The sequence below is a fragment of the Podarcis filfolensis genome (genome assembly GCF_964270895.1).
Source record: "Podarcis filfolensis genome assembly, chromosome: 15".
Classification (NCBI taxonomy): Eukaryota; Metazoa; Chordata; class Lepidosauria; order Squamata; family Lacertidae; genus Podarcis; species Podarcis filfolensis.
In genome coordinates, this window is record NC_139618.1 from 13246007 (window position 1) to 13263713 (window position 17707).

At 48.0% G+C, this 17707-nt stretch overlaps 1 protein-coding gene across 1 annotated transcript in view; it reads left to right on the forward strand.

Annotated features, from left to right (window-relative positions):
• Positions 1 to 16411: 16411 nt before the first annotated feature.
• YWHAG (tyrosine 3-monooxygenase/tryptophan 5-monooxygenase activation protein gamma) overlaps positions 16412 to 17707 on the forward strand; it is a 28569-nt gene continuing 27273 nt past the window's right edge. Inside the window, exon 1 of the mRNA XM_083588025.1 lies at positions 16412 to 17147. Coding sequence (XP_083444151.1) covers positions 17061 to 17147 — 87 coding nt within the window. The 5' untranslated portion in view covers positions 16412 to 17060. The remainder of the gene's footprint in view (positions 17148 to 17707) is intronic.

Genomic DNA, 17707 nt, shown 5'->3' on the forward strand with positions numbered 1-17707 from the left:
CCCTTTGCAGTTTTGGGTGCTCCGAATCTATGGAGGGAGAGAAAAGAAACATGCCTGTAAGCTCCGCTTTCCTCTTCTTAATGCTTATTTAGAATATCCAAAGCTAAGCAGACACATATCCTCCTTCCAGGGAGCAACACGCAGGCTCAGCGGTGGAATTATCAATCCATTCAATTTATGAAACACCTTCCAGGCGAGTCTCGATGTGATTTGCAAACCAGCCATGAAAGCAACGGAAAATGGTTTTTTTAAACAGAACAAACAAATAACAAAAGAGAGGTTTTTAAAAAGCCACATGCCTAAGGCAGAGAGCTTTCTATCCATCCGGATTGTTTCTGGAAAGCGCAGATAGAGGGCGCCAATGAGAATTCTGTTCCACAGAAGCAGGGGCCGCCACACTGAAGGCCTGCTTCAGTGCAGGCTTTTGAGATCTTTGACCTACGCTGGGTGTGTAAGGGGTAAAGCGGACCCTCAAGTCACCAGGTCCTGAAACAGTGTAGGGACATATATGTCAGTACCTTGAAGTCGGCCCCATGGCAGACTGGCAGCCGATGCGAATTCCGCAAGCAAGGTGTTATAAACAGGCGGGAGTTTGCCCCCCGCAAGCGATCTATAGCCCTCCTCTTCTGCAGCCCCTGGATCAACCTGAGTAATCCATGATTACTCAGAAGCAAGCCCCTTTCAGGTACCCAAGACTTACTGCCAGGTAAGTGGGCACAGGACTACAGCCTTATTCATTAAAAAATAATAAAAATCCTCCTTAACGTTTGGTGCTGGGTTCTCCACCCACCCCCTCCTCCCAACCCACATATAAGAAAGCATTTCCGCCGTGTGTAGAACTTAATTGCTTTTCAGTCACCCAATGTAAGCAAAGTCTGCAGCAAGAAATGGCCGCCTTAGCAATAGGTAAACTGAGCCAAAGGGTGGGGGGAGAGGAGAGAAAGGGGGATTGTTGCTCAAAGTGCAGGATTGGCTCAGAATAAGTGAAAAGCAAAGCCCCCAGCCATGTAAATATATGTAATTTGGGTGGGGAGGGAACATGGGAAGGGGAAAAGGGGGAGAAAGTGTTTGTATAATTCTTTTGTTAATATTTTAGTGTGCATATTCCAGGATGTCATTTTTTTTCTTATATGTTCTTTTTGAATAAATAAAAGCTCTTTCAAAACTCTCTCTTGCTCGGTTTCTCTCTGTTTAAAGACACAGTGTGTGTTCACGTTAGCGTTATTTTAGGTTTTGTCATGTCTGTATCACATCTTTCTTTCTAAGGAGTTCAAAATGGCATGCATGCTTCTCTCTCACCCCACAACAACCCTGTGAGGTAGGCTTCAAGGCAGTGACTGGCCCAGGGTCACCCAGGGAGCTTCATGGCCGAGTAGGGATTTGAACCCTGGACTCTACCAGGTTTCTAGTCTGACACACTAACCACTGCACCACACTGGGTCTCTCAGCACAGAGCACAGGGAAGTTGCGGTCCTCCCGCCCACATTTCAGAGCTCTTTAGTTATTTATTTATTTGATTTATTCATTTGTATCCCACTTCTTTCTCTGAGAAGCTCAAGGTGACAGACATGGTTTGCCTGTCCTTATTCCGTCTCCACAACAACAACCCTGTGGCAGATAGAAGACTTATTCATGCAGCGCATAGTTATACTTTGGAACTCCCTCCCACAGGAGGCAGTGATGGCTGCCATCTTGGATGGCTTTAAGAGAATTAGACAGATTCTTAGAGGAGAGGGCTTACCATGGGAGGGCTTAGCTCATACCCTCCAGCATTTCTCTGATAAAAATAGGGACGTCAATAATAATAATAATAATAATAATAATAATAATAATAATAGTGATTATGATGTTATTAGTTATACCCTGCCCATCTGGCTGTGTTGCCCCAGCCACTCTGGGCACCTTCCAACATATATAAAAACCTAAGAAAACATGAAACATTTAAAAACTTCCCTGTACAGGGCTGCCTTCAGATGTCTTCTAAAGGTTGTACTGTATAGTTACTTATCTCTTTGGCTCAGGAGTCGCATAACTCCATGCCCGCCAACAATTCTCTGATGAAAATAGGGACATCCTAAGGAAAAGCAGGACATTCCGGGATCAAATCAGAAACTGAGACGGCTTCTGTTAATCCGGGACTGTCCAGGAAAAAGGGGACCCTTGGAGGGTCTGAGGACAACAGGGGTCTTTTAATAACCCCCAGCACGCTGAATGAACTCCACCTCTCATAATTCTTTGGGGGAAGCCATGACTCTTTGGAGGGATGCGGGTAGGACTTGCCGATCAGAAGGTTGGCAGTTTGAATCCCCGCGACTGGGTGTGCTCCCGTTGCTCTGTCCCAGCTCCTGCCAACCTAGCAGTTCGAAAGATTGACAGCGCTTCCGTATGCTGCTCCTGGTTCGCCAGAAGCGGCTCAGTCATGCTGGCCACATGACCTGGAAGCTGTATGCCGGCTCCCTTGGCCAATAAAGCAAGATGAGCACCACAATCCCAGAGTCGGTCACGACTGGACCTAATGGTCAGGGGTCCCTTTACCTTTACCTTTATGACCTTTTGGAGTGGTGTCAGAGTGTGCCCTCCTCAAGTCCTTTTCCCTGGCTGCAGGGACGTCCGAAGGAAAAGCGGGACATTCCAGGATCAAAACAGAGACCAGGACGCCTTCTGTAAATCCAGGGCTGCCCCTGGAAAATAGGGACACTTGGAGGGTCTGTTATCTGCCCCGCCATATTTTATTCAAGTTGGCACCCCTGCTGAGGGGCTTCTGCCACCTGAAGCAGCAACCTCACCTGCCTCATGGTTGGGCCGGCTCTGCCCCCCCCCCCCGCCCAGCTACCCTCTACCCCAGGCACCCCCAAACTCAGCCCTCCAGATGTTTTGGGACTACAACTCCCATCATCCCTAGCTAACAGGACCAGTGGTCAGGGATGATGGGCATTGTAGTCCCAAAACATCTGGAGGTGTGAGTTTGGGAATGTCTGTTGTGCCCTCAGCAGAGGCCAGGGACATCCCTGATGGAACCTTCTGTGCCCACCTTAATCAGCCCCTTTTATGCAGACAGCTCAGATCTGCCTGGATCAATAGCATCGACCGGTTCCTGCTTCATCATCTCTTAGGAGGAAACGGTGGCCCAGAAGACAGAGAGGGAGATGAATATTTCACGAAGTCTGAAGCAGAACCGGAGGTTATTTTCGGGCTGGATTTACAGCCTGTCCAGAGCAAGGCACAGGCAGGCAAGAGGGAGGGGTGCTTAGACGAGGACAAAATGATCTATCCTCCCAGGAGAAGTGGCAACGCAGCCAGGAAAAATTGGGAATGGGGAGGGGGTCTGCAGTTTGGGGCAGAAGGCACTCTGGAGCCTTATTTTAGGACACAGTGGTTTTATATGCTCAGGGAGCGGGACACAAATCATGGCTCACCACCGCTGGGAGCTAGTTAACACCACCCTCAAAAATTCATGGACAAGACCTGGCAAGCACTCATATTCTTGTACTTCCACCCCCGACACCGCTTAAGATTCTCCTCCATCTCCTGCATGGGGCAGTCATTTACTGTCTCCATGTTCCTGAAGCATGCAGCAGAGAATTTTTAATTTTGTTGATAAAGAAATACGACTTAAACGCAGGTTAAAAAAAGAGTGAAAATTGTGGGCAGGGTGTTTCAACCAAGAGACTGGCTGACAGGCTGCCTCCTTTCCTGCGGGGGGTTAAGATCCACAGTAGATATCCCCACTTTTCTGGGGTGCTGGCATCCCAGAAAAGGGCCTCCTCCGTGGCCGCCCCAAGTTGTAGAATTCCCTCCCCACAGATGGTGCCTTTAGCACTTTCATTACACAGCTTTTGTCTCTCGCTCTAACCACTACACCAACAAACCCTCCAAGTGTCCCTGTTTTCTCGGGACATTCCCGAATTTACAAAAGACACCCCAGTTTCTGATTTGATCTTGGAATGTCCCACTTTTCCTTAGGACGTCCCTGTTTACATCGGAGATATGTTGGAGGGTAGGGAGTTATCTGATCCCCGAGCCATCTGAAGGCAGCCCTGTATCGGGAAGTTTTCTTAACGTTGAATGTTTTCTTATGTTCGAAGCTGGCCAGAATGGCTGGGACAACCCAGTCAGATGGGTGGAGTATAAATAGCAATAATAATAACAGCAATACTAATAATAGAATAAAGGTAAAGGGACCCCTGACCATTAGGTCTAGTCGTGGCCGACTCTGGGGTTGCGTTGCTCATCTCGCTTTATTGGCCGAGGGAGCTGGCATACAGCTTCCGGGTCATGTAGCCAGCATGACTAAGCCGCTTCTGGCGAACCAGAGCAGCGCACGGAAACACCGTTTACCTTCCCGCCGGAGCGGTACCTATTTATCTACTTGCACTTTGACGTGCTTTCGAACTGCTAGGTGGGCAGGAGCAGAGACCGAGCAACGGGAGCTCACCCTGTTTGAACCGCTGACCTTCTGATTGGCAAGTCCTAGGCTCTGTGGTTCAACCCACAGCGTCACCCGCATCCCAATAATAGAATAGGACGTCCCTATTTTCATTGGAGAAATGTTGGAGGGTATGCACCAAATCCTGGCTCCATGGTGATCATCACTGCCTCCTTTTGTAGCTGGTGCTCATCACTGCCTCCTGTGGGAGGGAGTTCCATAGTTTAATTATGAGCTGTGTGGCCTGACATGAGACCTTAGGGTGAGGGAAGGGTGGGTTAATAATAATAATAATAAGAAGAAGAAGAAGAAGAAGAAGAAGAAGAAGAAGATGTAGGACTTTGCCCATGGCTGTCTTGCTAGCTGCAGCTGGTGCCTCTGAGCCTCCTCCTCCTCTCTTCTCCTTGCATTCCTGCCGCGGAGCCTGCTATTTTAAGGAGCTGCAGAGTCACTGGAGCAATGAGCACCTCAGGTTTCCGAAGCATAGCTGGCTCCATTGCTGCCGCTTCTCAGAAGCCAAGAGCCTTTTTGGCATGTGGCCATGGTGAGGTCTCTCGCATGGAGAATCCTGCGCACTGGGAGCGGGGCCCTCCGGAAGATTTTGAAAGCCACCTGGACCCATCTGGACCAGGACATTCTGCTGCTTGCAGTGCTGGGCAAAATGTTGCCTGCCCCGCCCTGTTCCAAGCATAGAGCTCTGACCTGATTGGTGATGGGAACGGCGTCTTCCACTATGCCTGCGGTTGTCAGGTCTGGAGCATCCCAGGCCTTGAGGTTTCAGAGCCCAGACCTAAGACCTAGCAGTGGGTCCTGGCGATGCCATTGAATCTATGCAATAATATGCGGAGATGGAGGTTTATTGGGAGAGGGGAAGAGGCTGGCGTGAGAGCCTCTGCAATAATTTGCAGAGATGGAAGTTAATTGGGAGAGGGGAAGAGGCTGGCCTGAGGGTCTATGCAATAATTTGCAGAGATGGAAGTTAATTGGGGGAGGGGGAAGCAGAGGTGCACAAAACCCCTCCCCAGAGAATCTATGCAATTGCATCTGGGTCCTGCCGGGCTGCATGCACAATTTTCTTTAAAAGTTTCTTTTTTTTTCAAAAAAAGGAGCTCTTGCCCAACTGGAAATTCAAGCACTCTCCCTGTTACCTGGACTGGCTAGATCAACCAGGAAAATTCAGGCCATCTCTACAGGGTCTGGCAACCCTAACCACACCAGTGGGCAGCAGGGGAGATTAGATGGTACTTGACAAGTCATGTGACACATACTCAGTTCCATCTTCCAGTACTTTTCTGCCATGCCCCGTATTCTGCCCCTCCCCGTCAACAACTGTTACCTGAGGCACCTGACTCACTGCCTAATGCTTGAGCCAGGCCAGCATGTGGAGCATCTCAGAACCTGCTTGCAGCCATTAGGCAAGCAATGTTATAGCAGGACCTTGAGCATGGGCAGAGTACATTTATCCCACAGGACTGCTGCTAATGGTCATACATTTAGAGTGAGGCCAACAGGCTTTCAGGGCAGAAGGTATGCTTCCTTTGGGTGTTCTTCAGCCTCATTGTCACTTGGTTTACAAATTATTATTATTATTATTATTATTATTATTATTATTATTATTATTATTTAAAAAAACAGTGAGTGATTGAGCATCCTTAGCTATGGTGTTGCCAGCCAAATGCCAGAGCTGCCTCCACATTTTGTGCTCTAACTTTCTTCAGAAATGTCAAGGTAGTACACACAGACACACACACTTGTTTTAACTGTGTTTATATCTGATTTTATTATATTGTCAATCAGTAGCTGTACATGTGAGAGAATGTTCCTTAAAGTTTTTACACTGACGGTATGACTTCCAGTACATCACTGAACTGGGACTTTTCTCCATCTCTGGTGAGAACGCCCACAAGATTGCTTTCTTCCATAATAAAATTCAACAGGAGATATAAAATATTATTAAAGCACATGTTAAAATTTCTCTCCAGTTATCCCTCCTAAATAGGTGGGCAGAAACTATGAAGATGTTTTGCCAAAAAGGAACTTTTGACATGGATGCTGGTGGCTGCCAAGATCTCTATGGCACAACCATGGAAATAATTTTAAAAAATCTGAATATATCCTTATGCTATAAAAATCTTGGGAATTAAGTAATCCTCTCCCCCCAGTTTATACATTATGAGTCTCTAAGGGACAGGAAGACCCGGATAATTTCTACTCAGTATAGTGGGATTTTAATTCCTACAGCTTTGTTTCCGATTTACAGGTATGCATTCCCCACACCATCTAAAGAAATATGGTTATCATTAGTTTTGATAAGGAGTTATAATTTAGTATGTTTAGGTTTTGTATGCCCTGCCTTCAGTTCGACATTGAATTTCTGTTATTGTATACTTGTCTCTGCAGTTGAAAACTAAAAAAACAAAAAATTAAAAAAAGAAAAGAACATGAGCAAAAATAATAAATAATAAACATTTTTATTTTATTTTATTTTATACTATTTCATTTTTGAAATTAGCTAGGTGGCTTACAACAAATATATATATAAAACCATACAGTAGAAACATATAAAAAAGATTAAAATAGTCATCAGTTAACCATTATGAAAATATGTATTCTTAATTGCCTGCATAGGCCTGGCAGAATAGAAAAGTTTTCAGCAGGTGTTTAAAAGTTAAAACAGAATAATCATAATGACAATTTTTAATTTCTGCCCTCCTCGGCTATAAAATAAAATAAAAGTGGCTTGAATGTCCTCGACTCAATGCAAGAGGACAGAATAGCACAGCCCCCAACCTAGGAAGCAGAATTAGCAATTCTGTGCACACCACGAACTTAGCTAAACGATGGTTCCCAAGGTATAATTTGTTAATTTTCTGTTTATATGTTCTCAGTTGATACATCTTGCACTTCCATAAACGTCCACACTGAGAGCACCTTGCAGACATTGGAAATCATATCAACCAATTAAAACAATGCCTCCTGAAAGAACACAAAACAAAACCTAATGAGCAAAATGGCAATTAAACTCATGAAACAATTATGCCATAAAACAGTGACGTTCGACTAGCACAATATTAAAAACCACAGGCCTGTAAACATGAAACGCCTGCTTCAATAGATGGCTTTTCTAAGGTCGTCTAAATCGGAAAACAAAACAAGACAGAAAGTTGTGTGGCATTTCTGAGGACTCACCTTTTCAAAGCCCAAGGGCCACATTACCACCTGGAGAAACCTCCTGGGGGCCGCATGCCGGTGGTGGGCGGGGCCAGATGAAAATGTGGGCGGAGCAATGCATGTAAACATTACCTTTGCACAGGAAGCTAGTTTCTACAAGCACCCTATCCTTCATCTGAGCCGGCAAAATGCATAATGGAATTTAAGGACCTGTTCTAGTTAGATCAAAACACTTGAGGGGGCAAAGTGTGGGGTGTGGCTTTTGAAGGCTCCCTAGGGACCAGACCGAGAGACCTGGAAGGTCACAATTCATACCCTGGGCCTCAGGTTCCCTCCCTCTGGCAAAAGCTTTCTTGAACGGTGGTCCACATCATCAGAGCAGAGGCAGATTTTGGTAATAAAGGTGCCTTGAGTGAGGACAAAATTTGGCACCCACCCATATTCCCCCCCCCTTATTAAAAAAAAATCCTTTTGGAACAGCTGTGTCAGGGCAGATGTCAGGAGCAGGTCAGAAATGACTCACACAGTGTCAGCGAAGTTAGCTCTCTTTATTCAAAGAAACAAAAATGCTCAGGAGGCCAGGACTAGTGAGCAGGTCTCCCCAGCGGATCTTGCCCCGATGAGGCAGTTGCAAGGACTTGAAGATCCCTGCCTTCCCACAGCTCCCTGAGTCTCCTCCCCCCCCAGGTCCTTCCCAATCGATCTGAGATTACGATGCCTTGTCTGTTTTTGCTCTGTCCTCTTCATACCCCTTCTGGTTCTAAGAGCCAGAGCCAGAAACATCTGGAGGCTCAAATACCTGTCACAGTGAGCTGCTGTCAGTTCTGTCACCTCCTTTGGGCCAGCCTGCAAAAGGCCCTGCACTACAGTGGTACCTCGGGTTACATACGCTTCAGGTTACATACGCTTCAGGTTACAGATTCCGCTAACCCAGAAATAGTGCTTCAGGTTTAGAACTTTGCTTTGGGATGAGAACAGAAATCGTGCCCTGGCGGCGCAGTGGCAGGAGGAGGCCCCATTAGCTAAAGTGGTGCTTCAGGTTAAGAACAGTTTCAGGTTAAGTATGGACCTCTGGAACGAATTAAGTACTTAACCCGAGGTACCACTGTACACAGAAATTTTCTGCTGGGCAGCACAATGAGGATGCAATGGAGGCAGGAAAGTATGCCTTCTTTGCTGCCTTCACTGCCACTAGGTAGGCCCAATGTTGAGCCCTCACCAGTGTTCGATTGCATTCGACCGGAGTTTTCCTCCACTCGTGTCGGAGCCGTCTCCCAGTTTGTTTCCTCACCCTCAATTTTGGGCCACGCCAGTGGGCCAATAGGGCTCCACGAAGCAGGAGAGGGAGCTCAGCTGCAATCGTGTCAGTGTCCTGAGCCATTCAGATGTTCCAGAGGTTGGTCAGGGCTTTGACAGGAGCACTATTCATATCAGCTAGAAAATCCCCCCAAACCATCTGGAAACTTATCAGCCTCCGAAGGCAGATCATCCTAATATGCCCCCCAACTCTGCAGGGGGGGGGGAGTGCTGAAAGCCTGAATCTCCACAGGAAGTGATCTGAGCATGGCAAGGGACTGGTGTCACTATCCTCCACTTTCAGATCACCCTCTTCCTGCCCAGTTGAGGAAACAAGGTCCGGAGTGTTATCTGCCACATGTGTTGGGCCGATGACATGTTGGGGAAGCCCCATGGTCGCCATGACAGCCCCTGAGCCAGTCGCCTTAGCATGGACATTGAAGTCTCCAGAACCAACAGTCTGGGAGTCCACAACATCGCCTCCGAAACCAGCTCTGTCAGCTCAGGGCAGGGAGACTGCTGGGCAGCAAGGCGGGTGGTAAACGAACAAAATCCCTAATCTGTCCCAACTGCCCAGTCCAGGAACACACATTCTAGATCCCGCCTCAAACTGGAGAGAGCCTAGAGAATTTCTATAGGTTACAACAGCTACCCTTTCCCTCCTCTTGAGTCTGCCCTGATGCTGTACTGAATACCCAGGTGGGCACAGCTGGTTGAGACCAAGACCACTCTGCTCACCCAACCCAGGTCTCAGTGATACAATTCATATTGGCCTTCTCATCCACAATCAGATCATGGATGAGGTAGGCCTGACTCTGAGCAGACCTGGCAATCAGCCACAGACCTGAGGGCTGGCTGGTAGGACCGCTGCGACTTCTCAGGTTGGAGGAGGGGCTGGCACATGGCACAGTCACTAACTGCCTGTGCCAAGTGCCCCTTACCCAGGCTGACCCATCCCTCACCCCATAACTCCCCCTGCCCAGAGCCACTGTGATTGGGGTCACCCCTCATCTCCCCAGCTCCTCTCTTCCCAGGCACATCCCACATCTCCTAATCTAAAAAAAACAACACACACAAGTTAAAAATCAGTTAATAATAATCTGTAACTGCCCAAACAACTAGGGCAACAGCAGTAGAAACCTCCAATAACGCCCCCCCCCAAAAAACAATACCCCAACCCAAAATCAAGGAAAGCTTTTTAAAAAATAAAACCAAGACAGTCCCAGCAAGGGAAGCCCAGGGCTTGCAAACAGTGGCGTAGCGTGGGTTGTCAGCACCCGGGGCAAGGCAAGTAATTTGCGCCCCCTAACCCGTGGATTTGCGCCCCCTAACCCGTGGATTTGCGCCCCCTAACCCATGGATTTGCCCTAACCCCAGATGCTGCGCCCGGTGCGGCCCGCCCCCCCTGCACCCCCCACGCTACGCCACTGCTTGCAAAAGCCACAGGGCAAACAGGGCGGTAGGTTGGCATTCTTGCTGTGGGTCTGGGCAGCAGGATTATCCTGACCCTCTCGGTGCCGACTCAGGGCTTCTCCCCTCTTTGCTGAGTCATTCTGCGGAATCTTTTTTTCCTCTCCTCCAGACTGCAGCACTGAGCTGCTGGCTCCCGATGAAAACTAATGTGTCAGTTAATTGTTCTTTATGGCCCCGGTGCTTTCTGGCTTCATCCACACCGGATCCATCTGCAGAACAAGCGGCTTGTGAGGAGGAGGAGGGGGTTTGCAAGGAGCAGAAACAATCCCAGAGAGAAAGAGAGAGAGAGATGCAAGGGAGAAGAGATTGCAGCACCAGGGAGGGATTCCTCTCTCTCCGCCTCCCCCTTCCTGCTTTTCCCACACCCTGCTCTCAGCAAGCCAGCAGGCCGGAGATGAAATGCAGCAGGAAATCTGGGCCAAAGAGAAATGGTTAGATCAAATCTGCTCAATTCCTGCGGTGGCAGCGTGGTGCCTTGTTCTCAACAGAAAGTCCATCTCGTCTGTGTCTGGGCACAGCTAGGGGTGCATTCTGGAGCTCTGCAGCTTTCAGGTGTGGGGCGGCAACGGACCCAGCAGAAAGCAGCAGATAATGGGGGCAGGAGCAGACCAGCCCCAGCATCAGCACCTGGGACAGCATCCTGCCTGGGTCTTAAGCTTTTGCCAAAGGGTGGGCAAGACTGCCATGTACGCGGTTACAGATTCTCAGCTTTTTAAAAGGATATTCTTTTCCACAACAGCATACTGCTTATTCACAGAGCAGCAGAAGCAGCTCCCAGGTTGCCAGGTGTCCTTGTGGGGAAGAGTCATAGCTCAGTGACAGAGCATCTGAAGGTCCCAGGTTCAATCCTTCCTGCACAACATCTCCGGTCAGGGCTGATAATTTGATGTCAAACAGATAAGCAACTCTTTGACTTTTAGAAGACATTTGAAGGCAGCCCTGTAAAGTTTTTTTATATATATAATGTCTGATATTTTATTGCATTTTTATATTTTGCTGGAAGGAGCCCAGAATAGCTGGGGCAACCCAGTCAGATGGGCGGCATATAAACAATATCCTCCTCCTCATCATCATCATATCCCCTGCCTGAAACACTGGGAAGCTGCTGCCAGTCAATGCATGTTGAGCTAAATGGACCAATGATTTAAGTATAAAGCTGTGTCCTCATGGTTCTGTGATTTAAGAAAGATTGCAAAACGACACATCCTCTCTTGTTAAAATCAAGGCCGGCAAACTGTTTCTGGTTTCTTCTCACCAACATATCAGGCACGCAGAAACACCTGTGAAGCATGGAATGGTCATGAACATAAGAAGCCCAGAGCATAAGAAGAGCCAGTGCTGGATGAGGCCAATGCCCCCCCCCCAGTCCAGCATCCTGTTCTCACAGTGGCCAGCCAGATGCCCCTTCTGGAAAACCCACAAGCAGGACCTGAGCACAAGAGCCCTCTCTCCTCCTGAGACTGCCCCAGAGTGAATGTGTTCCTCAGCAGATGGACATGTTTCCCACCCCTGTTCATGGGCCTTGGGTCTTGTGATGTGAGATCCTTCAGCTGGAGAGGGCGAGGACAAAGCATAGAACCAGGGATGGCCTGGGATGGGCATTGGCTCTGCAGGGTTTCAGACATTAAGGACAGACCCTACTGGGAGATGCTATTGAGGGGTTTCAACTACTGGCACTGCAAAATGGCCATTTCTCTCTCTCTCTCTTCCATGTCACATCCTGTCAATGGTTCCTTAGGCTGGGAAGAGCTGCTTGCCTTTGATTTACTCTGCAAGCCATGCAGACTTCCCTCAGCCGCTCCTCATTGGCTGCCGATCTCTACGAGTGCTTTTGGGGCCACTACACAATGCACCTCCACACCCCCGTCCTCAGCCATCTCTCCAGCTCTTGCACTGCAGCAAATGCAGAGAGAGAGAGAGAGGGAGAGACAGCTGGCTTGCATTGCAGTCCTCAATTAGTATGACTTGCAAAGCAGACTGGCGATTCCACTGCAGTCTCGGGGGTTGCAAACAAGGCTTTCCAAAGCACATACACCAGGATTGCTCTGCTGCTGCTGCTTGTTGCTGCTTGCTACTGCTGCCAGGATGCAGCAAGGCCCCAGCCAGCAGCCCCAGAAGATGGACGTTTTACATGCACAACACAGAAAAGGACGGTGGTGGGTCCCTAGTCCTGCAGAGCCTGCAATCTCTTGCAGGTGAGAGACCTGTTTTTGACTTCCAGGGTGACTCAGGGCCCCTTACCAGGTCTTTTGTGCAGGGATGCAGATCTCCTGCACCCCCCCTCATATTTTACCCCTCCCTTTTTTGCTTTGCTTCTAAGATATTGGATCTGCTGCAAAGCTCAGTACCTCCCAGTAGCTCACCATCATCATCGTTTCTTCTTCTTCTCCTCCTCCCTTCCCTCTGCTTCTGCTGCTTTGCTCACAAAGCGATATATTGAGCTAGTGTGGCATAGTGGTTAGAGTGTCAGACTAGGACCTGGTAGAGACCAGGGTTCAAATCCCCCCTCAGTCATGAAGCTCATAGGGTGACTGGCTCACTCAGTGCAGACTACCTTGCAAGGTTGCTCTGGGGATTAAATGAGGAGGGGGAGAACCCTGTGTGCCACCTTGAGTTCCTTGGAGAAAAAGGTGGGAGATGATAGATAGATCATCTCTGCCATCTCTGCTCATATTCCTTTCCTACTCCTGTTGTCATCTCTGCTCATATTCCTTTCCTACTCCTGTTGTCATGCAAATCCAGGATTAAATGATGCAGCACAACAAATGCTCCAATGGTGACTGTATGATGACATGTTTATGTACATCTTGGTTAGAGGATCACACTAGTGTAGGGAAATGTCTTGGACCCGAGGAGCCAATTCTTCCCATCCTCACCCCACAGGCCAAATTTGACAGGTCGATGAGGCCACACACCTATCAGTCACTGGACATCATTGTAACACCACCCACTGTCCCGCCCACCTGTCAAAGTTAGCTGGGGGGGGCAGGGGTCTGCCAGTCTGCCTCACCAGTGCATTCCCTGAGGGGAACGCACTGCCGATGCAAAACCCAGTAGGATCGAACCCCCTCACCATTCTGCAGTTTCACACAGTGACTTCAGTCGGTTGACAGTGGGCGGGGTTGGAAATGGCCTCATGGGCCAAATTGGACCTGTTGGCAGGCCAGAATTTGCCTGTGGGCTGGAGGTTCCCCACACCTGGTCCAGGATTCAAAGCCCCACTTAGAGATGGAGTATCCCATCATGGTCATATAGGTCTGCTCTGTCCTTCTCCCTTCCCATCACATGCTGTTCCATCCATTGTACCCAATGAAATCCACCAGTAAAATACACATTCTGCATGCATCTTTTAGGGAAAACATTTGTTTTTGCATGCACATTCTATGCACTGAAAATGTGTTGCTAAATGTGGAGGGGTGCATCATCTAGCTGGGAGCTTTCTGTCCTTTTGTCTGTCTTGTGAATGCCATACTGCTTTAAATCCTCTGCTTCCCTTAAGTGCTTCCCTTAAGTGCGCTGTTTCACTCTCAGTTCAGCGATCGTCCCCTGGGGTTTGGCAGGGCTGAATTTCTAGGATGATTGCGGTAGGGGCGTGCCTTGAAGGTAGGTGGGCTGACAATCTCCCACCCGGTCTGTCTGGTCTCCACCTGCGATCCTGTCACCCCAGCAGCTGGCCGATTGCTGGCTGCCTCTGCACCTCCTCTTCCTCGATCATCTAATTGGGACACCGCTTTGTCACTGTTCAGTCAGCTGCACAGGAGACCCGGGTGGAGACAGATGTCCAGCCTGTTTGACACTGCATTCCCGCCATGCGCCGTGATGGTGCAGGAGGACAATTCAGAGTGCCTTTCTGACACGGCGTTGACAATTTATTTATTTAAAGAGTTTATATACCGTTTAATTGATGTCACCTCTCAGTGGCTTACAAAGATAGGATACAAACAGCAGCTAGAACTTATGAAATTGGACATCAATGCTTGCTGGAATTAGGGGGGATACACTTCACCAAAAAATGGACCCATATAGGACCACAATGATGTATTATGGTATTATGAAACAAGGCATTTGCCTTTCCTGCAAAGCCTTTGCATGTAGATGTTCTTACTGCAGCCCTGGAAGACTCCACATGTCTGTTGCATGGACTTATGGCTGGATCCTGCACCTTAATTAGGGTGCCAGACCTCCAGGGTTTGAATTTTCAGGTGGGCAGGAAGGGCGCCACTACCAAGAAGGCCCTTCTTGGCAGTTCTCAGCATATTCCTTTTCACCAGAGAGCTGTGGCCCAATTTCCCAGATATTAGATTATTTCCAGTGTTGATTTTGATGGCAGTGCAGTCCATGCATGCCTTTTTAAAAAGTGGTGCAGGCACTTAGCAGGAGTGTGATCTCTCTTGTTGAGAAATAATCTTTCCAGTTCCTGAATATTTTGAGCTTCGTCCAATTCAGTTCTTTGAAGGCTGCTTGCAGGGTGCTCCCTCCAGTGCGGAAGCACAAGGTTTGTCATCGCTTGACTATAGGGCTTTTTGCAAGGGTGGGGGGAGAACTTAATTTCTGGAAAGGCTTGGAGGCATCTGAGGAGAGTCCTTATACTCAAAGAGGTTCTGCCTTTTGTCCACCTCATGCTTGTGCATGAGACTTCACATTTCTTGTCTCCTTGTTGAAAAATGTCATGTAGGAAAGCAACTATTTTAATAATCATATATAAGAGGGGCACAATGGTGTCAGGCTTGCACAGAAGGACTCAACACTGCAGCATTTTGTTGTTGGTTCCATATACGGCTATTTCCACATTATTTTATGTTCTTGTATATTGATCTGTAACTCTAGAAGATCCACTTGTCTTTCTCTTTCACTTGAGTCTTGTTCTGCCAGACGATGGGTTTTTGCTTGTACTGTACTTATATACCGTATCTGGGTATTTTGGGAGATAGGACATTGGCTATATTATTTGTCTCTGAATGCATGTTGCTGGGAATCACAAGTGTGGAGAGTGCTGTTGCAATTTGGTCCTGCTTACAGGTTGGGTAAGACTAGGATCACATCCACACCATGCATTTAAATTGCATGGCTTCCCCATAAGATTCCTGGGAACTGTAGATTGTAATGGGTGCTGGGAATTGCAGCTTTGTGAGGGGCATACTATACTTCTGGGATTCTCTCTAAAGGTGCTTTTAAATATGATTTCCATACATCGGATGTACAAAAATACATGCCAGATATGGAAAACAGGGTTTGGATTGGATGAGGCTTTGTCTTCTTCAGAAATGGACTTTGTCCTATTACTTCTCTTTTCTTCTTTCCGCTGAAATGTCTGTATTATGATTTATCAATGATCCTGTGTTGGGAAGATACTTGCAGAGGGTGGTTTTTTTGGGGGGGGAATATGTTGTTCTTTTTGTTCTTGTATATTTGAAAACTTAATAAATATAATTGAAATAACGATTTCCATGTGTTTTGAGTATGCAGTATGGATGTGACTTAAGGCAGGAGAGATTAGTGTTTGAATGATACCCAATGAGTGGCTTTGGGTGGACATTCTGTATCAGCCTAACTTGCCACAGTGGGCTATTGTGAGGACAAAACTGAGCTTCTTTGGAAGAAGCAGAGGGAAGGTTATAATGAATTTAAAATAATTAGGTTACTGTGACAGGACCAGTATTTTGTACTATAATCAATTTAATATGATTTGATTTAATTCCGATACTAACGACATGTTTAATATTTGCATCGACATGATGAATACATGAACTGCACTGATGTAAGTTATACGTCACAAACACACACATTGTGTGTCTGTACATATATGAACACAAAACTGTATGAATGTGCAGGTATATGTATATGTACGTATAAAGACAATACAGTATAGATATTTATATACGCATAAATACAATTTTTCGTACTAAGAGCGAGGCACGCGTTGCTTTATGGGAAATGGAGGCTCCCTCTCAGAGGGCTTTCCCTCAGACTCAAAGCGTGCTTTAACACCCCGGGACAGAGAGCAAACTACAACTCCCATGGTGCCCTTCGCGTAGGCGGTGGGATGGTCTTTGTGAGGCGGTGGGGGTGTGAGCGAGGAGGGAAAGAGAACCGCGCGGCGGTTTGGCGCCTCTTTTTTTTCCTTTAGAAGGCAAAGGAAAAAAGGGCGGGCGGGAGGAGCGCGCGGCTCCAATAGGGGCTCTGGTGGGGAGAGGGGGAGGCGGAGTCTACGTGCTGCGGGAGGATCCCTCAGAGGAGGGGAGACGGGAGAGGAGAAATAGGGGCGCATGCGCACGCCGCCCGGGTGCAGCCGCCGCAGCTACTACAGCCCGCTGTTGTTGCCGTGCGAGAGAGCGAGAGCAGTAGCGGCGCGAGCGTGAGGGGGAAAGAAGCGAAAGTCCGTCTCGCGCTCAGGGAACAGCGGCGGGAGGAGCAGCAGCAAGCAAGCAGCTTAACCGCCTGCTTGCCTGCTTCGCGCGCGCCCAGCGTTCGGCCGGCCCTGATTGGCGCGCGCGCCTGCCTCTCGTTCCATTGCCACCTTTCCTTCTTTCCTCTCTCTCTCTCCCGTTCCTCCTCCTGTTTTGTTTTTGCGTTTCTCTCTCACCTTCAGCGCGCGGTCGGGATAAACGAGAGATAGCTTTGCTGCCATTATTATTATTGCTACTACTATTATTTTGATAAAAGTCCAAGCCAAGAATTAAAAAGAAGAAGAAAGATGGTGGACCGCGAGCAGCTGGTGCAGAAAGCCCGGCTGGCTGAGCAAGCCGAGAGATACGACGACATGGCGGCTGCCATGAAGAACGTGAGTCTCTCCTCCTCCCTCCTCCTCCCGGTTTCCTCCGCTGCTGCTGCCGCCGCCGCCGCCGCCGCAGAAGGGCCTTCCCTCCTCCTTTTCCCCTTTCCCCTCCCTCCCGTCTGCCTCCTTTGTTGCGGGGGGGGGGGTGTGTGCCACCCTTTTTTATTGAGAGAAGGGGGGGATTGAGATTTTTTCCCCTCTGGGGTGAAATTTCTGGGAGATATTCTTAAAAGGGGGGATTCCCAGCTCCCCACCCCAATTTTCCATTTTTTATTTTTTTTTAGTGGAGGGGAGTAGGATGTGTCTACTGGTTAGTATTCTTCATTTAGTGGGTCAGATAATTCACCCCTCCTTAATGTGCATAAATATATTAAATCAAAATGTTAACATACAGTATTGATTATTATTGTAAATTAAAATAAATTACGTTAATCAACGTGTAGAATATATTGCTTCTGATGGATATTATTGGAGATAAGTGAGAGAATTTGCAACCGTTCCCCAGATTTGTTCAGTGACTGAAGGAGGATAACGTGCCTTTTCTTTCTTTTGACACGGGGAGGGGG